Source organism: Antrostomus carolinensis, unplaced genomic scaffold (assembly GCF_000700745.2).
Source record: "Antrostomus carolinensis isolate BGI_N321 unplaced genomic scaffold, ASM70074v2 scaffold34556, whole genome shotgun sequence".
In the NCBI taxonomy this organism is placed as follows: Eukaryota; Metazoa; Chordata; class Aves; order Caprimulgiformes; family Caprimulgidae; genus Antrostomus; species Antrostomus carolinensis.
In genome coordinates, this window is record NW_010320378.1 from 18161 (window position 1) to 36509 (window position 18349).

At 35.6% G+C, this 18349-nt stretch overlaps 1 protein-coding gene across 3 annotated transcripts; it reads right to left on the bottom strand.

Moving 5' to 3' along the window:
* Positions 1-599: 599 nt before the first annotated feature.
* ZNF644 (zinc finger protein 644) lies at positions 600-17958 on the bottom strand. Of its 3 annotated transcripts, XM_010169580.1 has the most exons (7): positions 17895-17958; positions 14634-16683; positions 13640-14195; positions 12822-13427; positions 10122-10244; positions 2775-2877; positions 600-2296 (listed from the first exon to the last, which is right to left on the bottom strand). In XM_010169580.1, exons 2-7 carry the CDS (start codon positions 16650-16652, stop codon positions 2104-2106), a joined length of 3600 nt encoding a protein of 1199 aa, XP_010167882.1. In that variant the 5' UTR covers positions 16653-16683; positions 17895-17958; the 3' UTR covers positions 600-2103. The 3 variants fall into 3 exon arrangements, with proteins under 3 accessions (XP_010167882.1, XP_028941181.1, XP_028941180.1); XM_029085348.1 differs by lacking the exons at positions 10122-10244; positions 12822-13427; positions 17895-17958 and having other exon boundaries at positions 14634-16652; XM_029085347.1 differs by lacking the exons at positions 10122-10244; positions 17895-17958 and having other exon boundaries at positions 13640-16652.
* Positions 17959-18349: the final 391 nt, after the last annotated feature.

The window sequence follows — 18349 nt, forward strand, 5'->3', positions numbered from 1 at the left end:
TTTGGTGAGAAGGGTAAACAAGCACTCTATTAAAGCATTATAAACATTAAATGTGATTTGATAATTTCCCTCTATTCTGTTTCAAGACATTGCTGTAAATCTTCCATTTTCACAGCGTATAAAAGAATCCCACAAATCATCCACAAATTTAGAAATTTTAGTCTGCATACATATAATTTGTCTGCAATACACGTCAACATCTCAGTTATCTTTCCTAAAACCTCTGAAGTGTTTTTTCCCCAGCTTTTAAATGTGCTGATGTAGATTTTTCCAGTAAAAAAAAAAGAGATAATTAATTCTGACAATAAAGCTAAAGTTATCTGTAGCAACTTGTACAGTAAGAACACCCAATAGCACTAATTTAATGACAGAGCCAGGATGGTCTTGCCTCGTGTGCTAACTCTGAACTGCGCACATACAGGAAGACAGACATTTATTCATATTTTCCACCAATGAAATGTAACGCGCCTGTGAACAAGTCAGTTTATTGCAAGTAAATGTACTTTTACTTAAGATCATGAGAATATTCTAATCTCAAGCAAGACAAATCAATTTCACAAACTTAATTCACACAATGCAAATAAATGCTTCACATTATAGACATTTAGATTTTCTTTAAACCTTTTTATTTAGAGATTTTTCTGGTAAGGAGATATACCATAGGAAAGCAATTTCACTGGCAGTGAGGTATGTATATACTCTACCAAAATACTCCTCTTGTTTTAACTGCTTTTAACTTTATTTACATATAAAGAAAATATCAATGCATATCCTTGGCTTAACTACAGTATCTGTTACCCTATATGAGCAAAATGAAATGTTACTTGCATACAAAATTGATTTGTAGAGCAATCTGATTTGATTTAAACAAAAATCATGTTTTGAAGACAGGTTAAATGAACAAACACAATTCATCATGACCAAGACACCTGCACCATATTTCCATCCTCACAGCACATTTATTTCAGTAATTCTGTAAGTAGGTCCTTAGCATGAGCATAGTGTTACAGTTTTCATACATATAATCACATCCAAAACAAGCTCCAAAATTTAAGTTGTAAACATTCTCTTCATATGTAGAAACATTTCAATCTGTGTTCGAATTTTCTAAAATGATCAATCTTTTAAACAGAATTATAAATGAAAAGTCTACTCTAACCGTGTAGTGAGCAATGCTTATTAGTACATTTCTACAGTGTTAAATAAAATAGTAGAGAGGCAAACTTCTGTAAGCAAGTCAGACTTTAAGTAAAACATCATAAACAAACTTGTTAACAAAAAGATGCTTTGTAATAAAGAAAGTTGGATTGAATCTACTATGATACAAAAACATAAGGGTAAATACCATCTTTGTTGACAAGTAGGAGGTAGCATGGATGCACCACTTTATTGTCAGTGAGAAATGCAACTGAAGTAAAGAATATTTCCTTACCACAAATTTCCAGTATTATGTACATATTTCTCTTAGAAATTTGTTTAAACAAGTTTCCCTCCACTTTTTAGTACAAAAAGCCTCATGTGATTTAAAAAAAACACTTACACACCTAGATAGAATAGTACTAACTGCCCTATTTGAATGAAAACAGTCTCTTGAACTATGAAGTACATGATATTTAATGCCCTAAGTTGAGTAAATTGTATTAGCAGTTCTTGGTATTATACAAAACACTACATACATACAAACAAAATATAATAATATCTTATTTTACTATGTAATTCTTTTTGGAATAAACAGAGCCTTGATTTGGGTAACACTGAAGAGAACGTGGTTTCTTTGTTTTATTAAAATCCGCCTTTTAAGTACCCATGTGCAACACTTTTAAAATGGCTGCCATACATGTAATGGTCTTGTATTGATAGTGAACACAGTAACTGACAAAAACATAATAAACCTTAAAAACACATCTTTCACCCTATATAAAATATAAAGACTACTTACTGTAACTGTTAAGTATTCAATTTATTTTGATGTTACTGTAATCCACTTCCTCTATTTTTCTGTCTTTAGCATTTATAAACATAATTTAGTGTAGCAATTTTTTTAAAAAAATGACAAAGTATTTCAAATTTACATCCAATTAAAATTTAAAATGTTTTCTTGTTCTATGATGCTGCTTCTGCCATCAATAAAGAAAATGAAGTTTCAGTAATTGAAGCAGGCTTTTTAAGTAGTGATGTGACTTCAACCATGCCAGCTCCAGTCCGTGGAAGATTTGCGTTGACAATGTGTCGCTGCAAGTGCTTTATCCAGTCTTCTTGAACAGACAAAGGTCCTCGAAAGACCAGACCACAAAACCTATGCAAATATTAAAATTATTCCATCAAGATATATCTAGCTCTACTGAAAAATTATAAAGACTAAGTGGAAAATCTTAATCTTCTTCAAGTTTGTTTCTACATATTTTAGCTGAAAACCTTAGTAACCGAGTTCATTTATAGTAACTGTGAGCACAAAACCCCTGTAATTTATACAACTTACACTCTTATATTTTTAACACTGGTAATAACAATCTGTTGTTCTTACCTAAGGTTTCTTTTAAAGGACAGAATATTATTCAGACATAACCAATAAGATTTTAGCTAGAGAAACAGCTGGCAACATAATACCTGAGTAAGGCTGATTCAAGTCTTGTTCAAATTAATGAAAATAGGCAACTGCTTCCCCCCCTTATTATTCAACTTAAACACAAATACATTTACAGGATACAGTCTTAATTACTAAAATCAGCAAGCTCTTAAGAATGTGTTCTTTCAATTAAAATAACCCTATGTACCTGCATCTGAGTATGTAAACTTCATCAGCACTATGAGGTAATGGCAGCATTTTTTTCTTGCTTCCAGATCTTGACCTTGACTTCTTTTGCTTACAGTCTAAAGCTAAGAAGAGAGAAATTTCCATATGTGAAAGTGGTATTTCAATGAGCATTAACTAAACAGAGATATTTAGTAAGCATCCGCTATAGTAGTAGTGAAAGACAACTGCCTCCTTGTTATTCTACATTTAATTATAATGTAAATCCAAAACAATTGCAGTGTGCTTTTAGAAATTTACTGACAAAACACATGAAGCTTTTTTTTTTTTTTTTAGTTTAGCACAGTGCTTGCTCTTTAAAAGACTAGATAATTGACATTCAGCATTAAACTGTTGGTTTAGTATCAGCAAGCACTTACTAATCTATTGCAGAATTATACAGAAGCAAAGCACCATTGGAAATTCCCTTTCATGCATAAAACACTGTCAAAATTTTGGAACTTGTTTTGTAGTTCAATTACCATCGTAAGACCACTCGTCTTCAACCAAGTTACAACTTCGCAAAGTTGTAGCTTTCAGCCAATACAATCAAGAATTTCTAGTCTGAATAAAACACCTGCCATCTGTTTTCAACATAAAGCAAAAGTTTGTCCTTTTATTCTAAGAATTTAAAATAAAGCCTCCCCCTCACTCCTGTCTGAATTCTAATGCATCTTACAAAAATGATGTATTAATCCTTGTCAGTGGGAGCTGGTATTAGGACAATCAACAGGGATGGCAAAGCCACTTTTAAAATTCAGTCTAAGCATTTTAAACTATGGATGGCAATAATGTGTGTGAACAGGAAACAGAGCAAATGGGTTCAGCTAGCATTGAGGTCTGTACCTCCCATAAACAGATGTAATAGGAATCTGTAACAAAACCTGGAGACTCTAAGAAGCAGCCAAAGTTGGGGGATGAGGGGATCAAACTGAGTTAATATTGTTATGGTGAAAACAGTTGATAAAGCTCACGAAAAAATAAGAACTATGGGACTGCTTGAACTGAGAAGTATATCTAGCTACACTCTATTCCAAAACACAAGACACAGACACTAAAACTCCACAGAAACCTGAAAGACAATAACAAGGGTACTCTTGATACCAAAAAGGCATAATGCTATGCTACGGAAGCATCTTAACAGTAAAATTAAAAAAGAAGTTATACTTGTCTAAGTTTTTACTCCTGTTATATAAAACAGAAAGGTAAACCTCCTAGTATTCTGAAGCATAAGATATAATCTGGTAAGGCAAAACATGCTGATTTAAAGAACACACAGTCTTGACTGCATCCTCCATTTTTCTTATGTCCTCCAAATGAGCACCTCTCAAGCTTTTACCGTGCAGCCAAACTTTTATCTTGTAGATACACCAGACATTTCCCAGTTCCATCCCCAGAATTAAAAGATTCCTAGAGTATTTAGAAAAGTTAAAATGAATTTTTTAAGTTTGAATGTACCAGAGAACTAATCAAACAAGTAGAAAGCAGATACCAACCTAAAGACTTCCTTCAGACTCTGGGTCAAGCCATCATTAGGAAGATGAGGCTCAACAGCATTTCTTCTGATTGAAACAATGAAAGCAGTCTGGATATAAAGGCAGTAACCCAAGGTGGCGGGGGAGAGAGAGAGACTGAAATGGCGAAGATAACTTTTGGACAAATGAATAGGTAAGGGTTTCTTAATGCTTTATGCTCTCATCAAAAGCATAGTCTCAATATAATTAGGAAGAAAAAAGCTAACTATCTTCCAGGCTGTAAGAGCTACCAAGTAGTATAAATATTTTACACACCGAAACATCAGTAACAACATCATCAGAAACGTAAGCAGATAAAATACTGAAACCCAGACAGCCGTTCTCTGAAGATAACTATGTGCATGAGGGGCGACTTATCTGAAGCAGTTATTACAGCAAAAGCTCTGCCATTGCCTATTTTGCCGAACATCATGGGAAGGAATGAAACAGAAGTCAGTATTATCCAAATGCAAACACACCTAAGTTGCATCTGATGTCAGTTAGTTCATGTCAGTTCACGTCAGTCATGTCAGCAATAGACAGCAGGCTCTTAGAGAAGCCTATAGGCATGTGAAACAAGAACTAGCTTATTTCCTTCACGTTGGCAAACTTAAGACATTCACTCCCATCAAAAAATTTGATTCCACTCACACACATCCCAAGCATTTCAGAAACCTTTCACTTTCTCACTAGACTTCAATTGGTTGGCTGCAACAGAGTTCCTGAAACCTAACGGGGAGTGGGTGTGCAGGGGTGTGCTCAAGCATGTGTGCAATCAAATAGACAGCAACACAAACAGAAACTGCCATAATGTACCAGGAGAGGTAGTTTCTACTTCCTTGGAAGTTACCTTTTCCAAGAACAATGAGAAAACAAAAGAACGAGCATCTTCTCTGAGCCATTTACAACAGAGGCTCTAGATAGAGAAATTACAAAACAAAGAACAGAAAATATCACAGTAAATGGCATCAAGAAAAAAAAAATCAGATCACTCAATGAATTCTCAGAGTAACTTAGCTGAGACTGGAAGTAGATTTGCCCAAGCAAGAAGCTGTTACAAAAGATAGAAAATACTAAGAATACAAAACCTGTGTTCTGCAAGGGGTATTTTTTTGTTCCCTGTCTTTTGATCTAGTGAACATATTCCTTCACATTGTAGGGGGCACAAAGCAGCACAAGTAAATTCTGAAGTTACTCCAATGAAGCAGAAAAGTAGGCGGAGAAAGAGTAACGTCTAGGTAAAGTTGACAACCATCATTCCAACACCAGTTGTCAGAGACGTGTACCAGTAATTGTCACATTAATTTTATTTTTGTCTACCCAGAGAGTAACGAATTTAAATGAAGTCACATGCACACACTTAAGTACTCTGTTGGTATGAAGCTTACAAGTGCTTGCAAGCATCAAGTAAGTCACACCATGTCTCACTCATAAGAAAACATAGCCACGTTCTGACCAAAACTCACGTTACTGTTCTTCCAATGCCTACTTTAACAAAGCATGACCTCCTCAGAAAGTATGTTTCAGCACTTTCAGGAAAAGCCCAAGGATAATTCAGCTCTAATAAGCTGAATGGAAATTGCAGCAAATTGCCAGAGAGAGGCAGGAACTACCTACCACCAATGCCTACTTTGTGACTAGTGGCTATCACAGCTCCCAAGCCATCCACCTTCACTTTCCATAAAGGCTCAATTCTTTTTGGAAGAAGCCTCCTTCCTTCAAGTTTGGCCACTTGATGTTTCCCAGTTGCTATTCCAAAAACGTTTTGTAAACAACCAGTTACACCACTTCATCACATCTCTGATACAACATGACAAACAAACAACCCATTTAAAACAAAAGACAAACAAATTTTGGAGGAATCTCCTTGAGGCACTCAAGTTCAATTTCAGAGCACATTACTTAAAAAACATACTAGGTAAAAAGGCTGCATATAAAAACCTTATTTATCTCTAAGACTACTTATCAAGAAAGACTACAAGAAGATGGAGACAGGAGGTAAAATGAGCATGCCTAAGACAACATGAATTAGGTCACAATTAGAGGTCCTTCATGCCATGACATTTGCTCTGAGGTTCAAAATTAAAGTACACCTATGCTAATTTGCATGCTCTGCTTCTTGATGTCCCTCAACGTGAAACACTTCTCATTTCAGGAAGACTGAAGCTGGGTCTTTATTCAGACTTCATTACTTTTGTTACAGCATATGTAAGCCAACATAAGTTGAATAACTGCATGCATAAATGGATCTAATTAACCATTTAAAACCACTGCCAATTAAAAAGTAAAAAAAAAATAATGAATTCTCTTTATTGTATATTTTTTCACGAATTTTTCACATTCATCACTTGTTATCTATCCTCATCATTACTGCACAGTAAAAAGCATGAAAAAAACCTCTCCAGTAATATGCTTCCTGAAGAATTTTATAGGATACTAAAAATTAGCTCAACATGCTGGTTGACCAGTTATACCTGTAACAGCACAGCAGATCTCAGATTTCTGCTGTGGCTGCATATGCTTCCACAGTAAACTTCCCAAAGCTACAATTTCAACAAAGCAGTATTCAAAATTATTTGGAAGTGTAGTGGCCGCATGAACTGCTACCTTATTCATACTGTTGGCTCAAAGGCCAGACTCCTTGCTCTATATGTTACTGATCTCCCCCAAACTTCTGAAAAAGCAGTCTCCACCTACAGAAGCTAAGACTGAAGAAGAGAGTGGTGACTCCCAGAAGATGACAGCTGGTAAGAAAAGACTGAGTATGTGAAAAGAATCAACAAAGAGGAGATGTAAAAAGCAGGGTGCAAGATAGTATCAAGAGACTTTGGGGGTGGGAAGAGAGGCCAGAGAGAAGAAAAGGAAGGAAGCTGGATATACAACTGTATCAAGAAGAGTGAGATGCATTTGAAAAGATTTTGCATAGGTCTGTCCAATGCTCTGAAGGTAATCAAAAGAAAGAAGCACGTTTGCCACATGCTCAGAGAAACACTAACGTGTTGCTATTCATCAAAACAGCTATAAAAGGAAATTAGCAACTATTCAAGATGAGTGATTAAATCATTACACTGTCCAAAACTGGACTGCATAACAACAACAAAAAACAATGAATATTCCAGTCAGACCTCTGAAGACCATCATGCAAGCACTAATACGAAAGCAAGTAACTATCCAAATGAACCTAGACAGGCACTTGCTGGATCCATACTGTGTAATTATAGGCACAAATTAAGTCTAACAAACACCAGCCTTTAACGGCCAGCAGCCTAGAAGGTTTCACTTCTTTTCTTGAGTCAATTCTCAAAATTTACCATTATGCTTAACTATATGTCTACTGTACTGCTAAAACTGTCAAGTTCCATTTGAAAAAAAAAATAGGGTAAGATTTAACTAAATGTGACCAAACTACTGACTCTGAAGAAGCAGGGCATCTGCTAGAAAAGTAATATAAAAGTCAGTATCAATATCAAAAACATACGCAGGCAAACTGAAAAAGTGAGAAGACAACTAGTAAGCAAGCTAACATAGCACTAGGAAAGGACTCACTTTGGTTGACATGCAGAGATCACTGTATTTCTCTTATTAAACAGTAATGCCTAGATAGCTACCACAACAACTGCCATATAAAAGAATTGCAGCATTCATGTTTACACACTATTACTTAATTACAGCAAGAAACTGAAAAATATTCAACCAACATGACTTCTTTTCGGTAGTTATGTTTACTTTAGAGATTATAAGAAAGGCTTTGTGAAAATGGAAGAGGGAACCTGTACAAACATATCCTCATTGTCTCAGTACAGGTTCCGGACTGAAACCAAACTGAAGCCATCTTGAAACTGCTCTTAACTGCAACCATTTTTTAATAAGAAAAACTGAGATCTCACCAAGAGCAACACTCATAGCAGATTTTAAAACTACTGTGTGATAGTGAAATCTCGCATTAAAATAATTCTCTTCACAAAACTTACAATATGAAGTGGACTATCAAATAAAAGCCCTGTTTAAAAGCATATTTTCTGGTCTATAAGCCTGCACTGAGCTTCCTCAAATGAAAAGTCAATGAGCAAGTTTACAAACTTCATAGAGTTACAACAGTTTTAATAGTAATGGTAAATTAATACAAATATACATTGGTTGCATAATGTTATAGCTATAACTCTAGCTTCTCTAAGTCACTGGTTTCAGTGAAAGGCCTTTATCCGCTATTTATCTGGCTCAGTTCCAGCTTCTGAGATCAAAAGATTTTTTTTTTAAGCTTTGTTTCTAACCTAATTTTAAACAAACTCCTAGGTCCAATGATAAAAGACTCAGGAGTTTTATTTCGGTTCTTTTTAAAAAAAGTGGCAACTGATCTGATGTGTATGCTGCTCCTTTGCTAGCAAAATACATTTCTTAAAGACAACAAACAAAAAAAATCCCTGAAAGCACCTTAACAAGCTACCTTCACTTCTCCCATTTAGAAAAAGGGAAGCTGAGGTACAAGGAGCTTGTCCAGGATCCAATCCCTGTGTACTATCCCATTTGCCACACTGTTGCCTCCACTGAATTATTGTTAAGAGTTCAATGTGCAATTAAAATATACAGCTATTGAAAAATATTTCACCAGTAGGTATATAAGCAAAGTAACTTACCACAGGGCTAATATCAAATCTCAGCAGTGGTATATGAAGTCCACTGTCATCTCTCTACTGAGCAAATACGAAAACTTTCAGAATCATTAACTAAAGGCATACACTCCTAAATATTGGATATTACTGCATCTGTTGGCTTCCTTCTAAATATCCTTTATTATGGCATTAACTTAATATAACATATGACTTGGAAGCCACAGGCCCAGTTTGTAAAAATATTTATTTTAGCCTTCTGCAGAGAAAGCCTGAAACTCAGTTTATTTGTGATTCTTAGCATAATGAATTACATTTGAAGATTAAAAAAAAAGGACTATGCATTTTCCCAAAATATTATGTAAAAGTCTGTGGTTGTTGAAAGAAAACTAATGGTTGTCCTTCTTAATTACTGAGTATTCCAGACTTTGTATCTCCAAATTTTCCTCACTGTATTCCATCTCTGCTCCCCAATTTGCTGTTGATCACACAAAGTCCCACTAAACTCAGCAATAATCCAAGTAAAGTCAGAAATGGCCTACAGCCAAGTAAGCTGCAGGCCTCTGGAAATTAGTCAAAATATGGAATATTAGAGGAATTTCAAAATGCAGTGTGTTTTAATAAAAAACATTAATAGCAGTGCAAAATGCTGTACTACACTCACTCTGTCAGACCAGGTAGTTTTTGGTTGTGTGCCAAACAAGAAATGAAGCCAACTAGATATAATATGTTGTATGAAATACATGAACTGTAAAATTACTTGCTTTTCCTATTTTAACTACAGTATTATTACTAATTATATGTACTATATGGTAAAAATAATACTTGTCTTTTGCGGTTTTGTTGTTGTTGGGTTTGGGTTTTTTCTCCCCGCTCATTTTTGAGGTACTTTTAAATACTTCATTAGAAGGCCAACTAGCTGGTTTGGAATTTGTGATATTATAGGAGTTAATTTAAGTGACAATCTCTTAGTTTTGCTTACATACCTTAAGTGTTGGATCCAAAATATATGAGTAAGAATGAATATCAGACATGAGAGTGGACAACAGCAACATATCTTTTCTTACAAGTTGCTGAAGTTTTATGGCAAATAAATTGTTTACCAGCAGAAGCTTAAAAATTATTTTGAATTAACAAATGCTTTTGTCCAGTCTGATGAGGAAAATGTATCATAGACAGACTTGCTTTTACATCTGTAACAAAACATACCTGTCCCAGTCAAAAGTCCAGCACTCTTCTTTCGTGCATAAGCGCGTAAGTGGTTGGACAGGCTAACAGCACTTGTAAACGTCGTATTGCAATGCACACACGTTCTAAGCTTCACAGGCATACCTATCATTCAAAAGAAAACTATAATCCAGTTCTCTCTTCAAAAAATGAAATTCTCACAGCGTTGTAAAAAGTTTTCTGCAATAAAGATGTTTTAAAATATATTCACTGCATTGACGCAATTGTTTAGTATATTAGAAGGATCCAAGATAACCGTTATTAGTTTTCCATGTAGTGCTTTAAGCCAAACCATGTTATTTGAAAAAGAACAGAAAGGAGGCAACATGAGCCCATTAGGCTAGTCTGCATTTAATACCTACTACTACCAAGTTCCTGCAGATCTCCACATTATGAAGCTCTAATCCCAAAAAACAATCCTGCAATTTGAATAGCACAATTCTATTGAGAAATTTCAGATCTTGCAACATTTCCAATAAAGAGAATTTTAAAAGTCTAGTTAACAAAGTGGTAATTAAGTGTTTTACCCATAAGACTGAAGAGCTCAATACTAAATTAGGCTGCTGTTGAAGGCTCAGAGGAAAAGGTGGTAAAACACACCACTGAACAGCTGTCAGACAAAACATTTTGTTCAGTGCATTTTCCATTCATTACTTTAGATGCGCAATCGATAATGAAAGTTAATGATTTGAAGTTTTTTGCTAAAATCTTTGTGCTAAATAAATGATCAACAAAGCAACATGCTATTTGTCACAGGAAAACAGTGAAACAAATACCGAACTCCTCACTTACCAGACAAAGAAACCATTATAACTTATGTCCTGCTCAACTTCACCATAATGTTTCTCCCTTCATTTTACCAAAGACAGATTGTTTTGATGAACCAATAGTTCAAGTTCTCTACTAACAAATTATTAGAAGACTAAATAAAAACACTAAAACTACTCAGCTGGAAAGCCTCTGTTTGCAGAAAAGTAAGAATCCTATTCTCCAGCAGCCCACAGAAGACATGCTACTTTTTCAGGCAAGTTACAGAAGAAGAACACCTAGCTGGTAAAAACCTTTTTAAAAACTAAAACCAGAATTAGAAATATTTGCCTTTTTAGGAAAAACAGAAGAATTTCAACCTGATGTTAAATATTTTCTTATTAACTCAACTGGCACAGTGCGTTAGTTGTCAAATTCTGTTACCTCAGCCACAGATAATTATAGGACCCCACTCGGAACTGTTAGTACTATGTAAGCCTATGTTTATTTTTACCTGGTTGTTCATCACAACCAAACAGGTGCTACCTAGTATTCAGCAGTAAATATTAAACAGAAAGCAATATACAGTGTCAGGTTTGGCAAGCTATTCCTTTAGCATTGTTTTTCCAATCATTAAGCCTGTTAAAGAAATACTTCCTTTATTAAGCCATCTCCTGTCTTAAAGGACAACCACAGACATTCAGAAGACATTAAATGGAATTCTGTTCCACCTCTACTATGTCATTTTAGAAAGCCATCTTTGTCAAGAAATTAACTGCCACACTTCTGTAGTCCCCTAGAAGAACTTCTGAGCACATCGGATTGTTGTAAATGGTTTTACTTGTTTAAAGAAGACAAGAATATAGGCGAAAAAGTAATAGGCACTGCCAGCTTTTTACTAACCTGCACTGGGTAATAAGAAGAAAAGCAACAGAACCAAAAAAAGTCAGGGATATACAAATCAGATTCTGCTCCTCAATCTAAAGAACCCTGCAGCATTATAAGGTGGTATCCAAACAAGAAAGAGGTAAATGCAAGCTCTACATACACATTAAAAAGGATGTTGTAAGAATTCCCCAAGACTAGATATAACTCTCACGTGACAAGTAGGATAAAAACATCACTGTAAAAACCTGCTCTATTAGTATACAGATTATCTAGGAAGTTTATTATAGAATTGTTTCATTAGCACAATTCTCAGTGGAGGGGCAATCTCTGTCCATATTGGTCAGGGGCTGTGCATTAGAAACCTGCTGGCTACAACTGTATTCCAACAAAGCTTGAACCAGCACAGGTCTTCACTCAGAATAGACAGGCCCTAAGCAAGCACCAGTTTCTCACAGCAGCTGCAAATTTGAAACAAACAAGAAATAATCTATGTTGTAAGAGTATGTTTGACTAAAACCATCAAAATTAGTTGACAGTGATTCACCAATTTGGAATATTATGCATTTTTAGGGGTATCAACAGTTCTGTTAGTTTGAGTAAATGCTGCTTTGCACAAACCTCAAAGATTTAAATGATGCAGTTTCCAAACCAGCTGTTTTAATGCCCAGAAACAGGGTTACAAGCCCAAACATTTCAGAACTGTTAAGTCTACCAAATATGCATGGACGCTTCAACTTGTTATTGCAGGATGTGTCTTCTTCCTTACTGAGGCTCATTTTTTGTCCACTTTGAATTTGTATGCCCTGTCATATGCAGAACAGGAACTATGTTCCATGCAAAAACCCCTCAGTGCTGCTGAGGGGTTTTTTCACTTTAGGAAAAATATGCCAGAAAAATTTGCTGTCCTACTTCTCACAGTGTCCTCTAGAAATGAAACAAGAACTAAATGAACAGTATCCCAAATAAAATACTCTGCACTTGTAATTTTTCTATGAATTAAAGGATTCTTTGGACATGTTGTCAAGACAGCTAGAAACATCTTCTTACCTGACTGCATAGTCAAGTCCATTTTTTGTGGCTGATACATCAATGGACTGTCTTCATTTAATGGAAGAACACATTTCTGAACAAACCTTTTTCTTGCAGTTTGATTATGAATCTTTTGAGGAGAAATACCAGGATTCCTTTCTTCTCCTAACCTCTTATTTTTCAGGAGTTCTATCAGTGTAAGTGACTGATTTTTTTTTTCATCACGTAGTACTGCTTTTGCTTCATCACATTCATTTAGGAAACTCAGCCCTTCTTCCTCCGATGCAGACACAGATGTATCTTCAGTCTTTAGGCCATTATGGTATGCTTCAAGAGGTATAACATTCTGAGATAAAAAGTCATCATTTGATGCAAATTTCTGAGCAACAAATGGTCTGGGAATAATGCGGCGACTGTTCAAAGCCTTTAGGATTTTTTCATACTTCTCTTCATTTTGCATCATCTCATTCAAAACACAGATCGGAGACTTGTGTGCGTCCCACTTGGTTTTGCCAAGCCTCTTCAGGTGTCCTCGCACATGATTAGACAATCCAATTTTAGTATCAAACCAGCCTCCACAGAGCTGACACGTATGCTCAGAGGAAGTTTCAGATTTCTCAATCGCTACAAAGAAAAGAATTATCATGTTTTTTGACAATTATATACAGTTAAACATTACAACAGCAAATCACAAGAACAAGAAGTGAAGCTTTACAACAAGACAAAGCAAGTCTTATTTAGTGCTCAGTAAATCCCTTTGTCCCCTTTACGTTATATCAAAGTCTAAAAAAACAAAACAAAACAAAACCAGAAAGACCAAAAAAACCCCAACTTACCTTTTCTAACACGTTTAACAGGAGTTCCTGTTCCAGTTCTTTTAAAATGTTGCATTTTGTCACTTGTTGCTATCTGTTCTGGTGAAACAACATGACGGGCTTCATAGCTCAGTCCAGCTCTGTGAAGATGTCCTCTGACATGATTGGACAACCCAACACCTGTTTCAAAGGTTGCTGGACAGTATGGGCAGGACTTCTTTTCAAGCGACAAATCAGTCCAATGGAAAACTGAATTATGCTTTGGCAATGCTGATCCTACGTTTTCTAAATTCTGAGGATCATGCAAATCATGCAGGAAGTTACTACCCTCAGGATCTTCGTAATACTCAAAATAAAAGCCATCATTCTGCTCATAACTAAGTGAAGATTTATCACCAGCTTCATGATCTTCCATTTTACCTTTGAATATGGGGAATAGGTTTACATGCTCCTGATTAATATCACTGTAAGATTCATCCTCCACAGACTGTGTAGTGTAATCACATAGTTCAACATTATCCCATGAACTGTCATCCTCCGTTTCATAGCTGTCTTTTTTTTCAGCAGAGTTAAGTTTCTGTAAAACAACAACAGTCATTTTATGCAGAAAATCTGGATAGCAATCCAAATCATCTCCTGTAACAGAGCCTTCCCTCTTGGATTCTTTAACCACTCTTTTTACAGCTACATGCCTATGATCTTTACAGCCTTCTGCCCTTTTGCAACCAAGATTATTTGAATCCATGACAAAACAATTATGGGGACTACTTGATGAAGAAAATAAATGTAAAGAACTGACAGAGTTGGACTCTTCCTTTTTTAAATGTAAAGGGTAAGAGTCACTAGATTTTTTAATCATCCTGTAGTTTCCATATTTGTGTCTATATAAATAACCACCACTTGTTTTGACACTAGCTTTCTGCTTTGCTGCTTGACGAAAACATTTAGGTTTTTGGTCAATGCTATTTCTAATCAAAAAGGTCTTGTTTGTAGAATTTAGATTGTGCACACTTACAGATGACTGTGAAACACTCTTCCGAGCCTTCTGTATCCTGTAGGGTCTCTTGTGAAGTTTTGCGAAGTTACTGGACTGTGAAGTAGAGCCAAATGATCTTTTTACATCCTGTTTCAAAACAGAGTTCTTTGGAAAAGTAGAAGATTGTTTGATCAACTGTTTTGTCCTGCTACCAAAACCTAAAGATCCTTCTATTATGCTGCCTTTTCTTTTTTCTAGTCTAAGATGGCTACCAAAGGGATCAATGCATGATGTTGAGTGCAAATATTCCATGTGTTTTTTTAAAATGCTTCTAGCTGAAGTAGTAAATGGACACATCTTACACATATACGTCGATGACTTTTTTGAGGATCCTAAATACGGATCTCTTAAGGATGCCTTTTTCTGTGTTTTCCTCTGGGACAAGTCGCTACCGATAATTGAACATTTGACTACTGCTCCATGAGCGATCCCTCGATGGCATTCCAGTTCATTTTCTGTCACAGCCATGAAATTACATTCCTCACAGCAATAGTATCTTTTATCTTTTTCATGGGTCTTTGCATGCTGCACAAATGTTTTGGGACAATTGGTACCGAATACACACTGTGGACACTGTAACCGTGCACTCCTACCCTCATCCTGAAGTTCTTTCAGCTCACGAATTTCTTCCATCAGTTTCTGCCTTCTTTCCTGGTGAATTATCATATGTTTAAGAAGTGAATTACGATCTCGAAATGTCCTTCCACATTCCCTACATGCATAGGGCCTGGGGACATTGAGATGTCGGAAATGACTGTTCCCATCTAAATGGTACATCATATGCCTATGCAGATGTTTCTTCTCCCTAAAATTCACATTGCACTTTGTACAGGGATAAAATGATGGTTCATCAGTACTGAAAGTAGACGGTGGTTCAGAATCATTCTGCTCACATTTATTTTGTAAAGTATTGGAAAGAAAAGTGCTAGTGTGAACAGGAGAAGTATCTTCTGCACAGTTACTACTGGGACTATAAATAAGCTGCTGAATAGAATCAACAGCTTCCAGCTCTTCATCTGTAGATTCAGGCTTTACTTTACTCAATGAATATTTTTGTGGTTCTACTATTTGTAGCTCCTCATTCTGCTCCAAGAAGTCAACATTTAATAGCTTTGATTTACTAGGAATACAACTGCTATCACCAAAAGAGTCTTCAGTATAGCGTGTTATTTTACTAACATCCATTTTCCTTTTTCGCTTTTTTTCTAAGCCTACTTTACAGTGAACAGGAGACTTCTCTATTGTTTCTTCATTTGTCATAAGAAACTGTATAAACTCTTTTTGTGGATCCCAGCTGGGATCACATCCCGATCTGAAACCACCTGTACCTGAGGAAATGCCTGTTAATGTATTGACACAATCATCTTTTACTAGTAAATTTTTATCATCCTCACAAACTTCTACTTGGTTTACTAAAGTGCTATCTACACTATTTCCTACTGATTTCTGTGAATCACAACCAATTGAAGCAGAGGTAGGTATATTTTTAATGGAATGAGTCAGGTTCTTAGCATGTGCTACATCAGGTAATAAAAATAAAACTTGGTGCTGATTTGATTTCTGTGTTGTACTCTTTGCAGGCAGCTGAAGGTCATGAACCACTGTCAAAGTTGAGCAGGAATCTGTGTGATGACCTACAGGCTGTCCAGTGGTTAGTGAAACACTGCCTTTATTCATAATGGAAGTCTTAGTTGAGGTGGAGTGTGAAGCTGGTCCATTAACAGCAGTTCCTCTAGACAAGACAAAGTTTTCGCTAGGAACAGTAGGAGCACCAGTGTGTATAAATAGAGAAGTCTGGCCTCCACTTAAGGCTTTTTCAGATCCGTCCCTTGATAGCTCCTCAGGCAAAGTCAATGTATTGTTCTCCTGAAATGATGTGTCACTCTCTTGTGGTTTAGGAATGCCACCTTCTTCCTCAGATATGAAATTATCATCACATAGGATTTCTTCTTCTTCTTTAGCACCAGTGACTTCAGTATTTATCTCTAAATCATCCATATTGCTGGTCTGTTCATTAAGTACATTTATACTAAAAAACAAACAAGAAAAGAATCAGGCAATCATAGAAATAAATAATGGCAATTTTATTTACAATTTTCTTTAAAAAAATAATACTTTTTTGCTATGCTGTATTAACAGCCGTACAGCAAACTAGTAACTGCCCAGTATTCTAGTTTAAAAAAGCCTGAACACATACATGCAAGACAGGGGAAACAAGATTCTCAGAAACTGTGCAAATATGTTCTTCATGTACATTAACAGAAACAGAGTTTATCTTTAATTGTTTTCTAGAAGTAAAACAAGTTAGGAGTAAAGGCTACCCAGACATCTGCTAGTTATTTTAGTAATTTTTTTTTTTTAAAGCCGTACTTCCCTTTAGCACATATGAAACTAAAATAATCTTTACGTATCTCAAGGTAGTACTTTTTTCAAAGTGCCTGCATACAACTGACCTGATGCTACATAGAAGCCTGCAGAAGTGTTTACTTTGGTATTAAAGGAGAAAACACACAACTAACCTGATTTTGAACATCTGATCACTGACAGAGGCATAGAAAAGGATCAAACTCACTGAAGAAATTAAATGTCTTCCCATTCCCTTCTTATAAAAGGACTCTCCTTGCTTTAAAGTAAATAAATCAGATGCTGCTTATGTTATTTTAAATGATAAGAAAATGAAATAGCACTTTCTCAAAGGCAGGAAAAGCCCCACAATTAGAAATAAGCATTTAATTAGGATTTACCTACCAGAGGAAATCACCATATTGAATCTAGAGCATGACAATAATAGTATTTACTAGTACAGAGAACTGCTACATATTCATTCCCTTTGGGAGGTCTTGTGTACATAAATGCGCCTTCCTACAAGTGACTTTCATCCACACACAAAATCATCTACCCAATGCTTAGTGAGCACAAAGGAGTTGCCTACACATGAAAATCAGCACGTAATGAACAGGAGTGTGAACTTAAGACTACCCTAGCATTTACCTCTTATATGGGTCTTCAGAACACCATAAGCACAAGGCATTAAAACACCCATCTAGGAGCCAGTAACATCTATCTGTATTTTACAGAAATCACATATTTTACCCTTAAAGAGTACTATTCGCTTTGATCTTTTGGGGAACTTGATTCCTGCCATCACGTACTTAATGTTAGTTATCAATTAACATTTTGAATACAGTTCAGTTAAAATGAGTCATTATCTAGACTCTGAATTAAAATGTTATAACTCACAACTAATATCCATGGCTCCCTGCAATGGTCCTTCATCAAAATCAAGCAAGACCACTCTTGACATCCTTTTTTCCTAAGGAGAGAAAACAACCTGGTTAAACAACATCAATTTCATCTTTAAATGTCACACTCTAAAATGAGTCCAGCATTTCTATTAGTCTTTCAATTCAACGTTATGATACCTATGCACACAATTCAAAGCTAGCTACGGCCTCATGGAAATTCTGTTATTTTGCTTGTTTTGTTTCAAATCGGCAAAACAAAAACTTTAACCTCCTTTAAGTTTGTAAAATACAGACCTTAAAGTAATATGACTTTTTTACTGTTTTAAAGATAAAAGTAACTATATTTGGATTAGAAATATAATGAAAAAAATTTGTCATTAAAAAAAAAATGTTTCCTTTACTACTCAACCATTGAACCAGTCAATTTAGAAATACAGCAATGCTCATGTC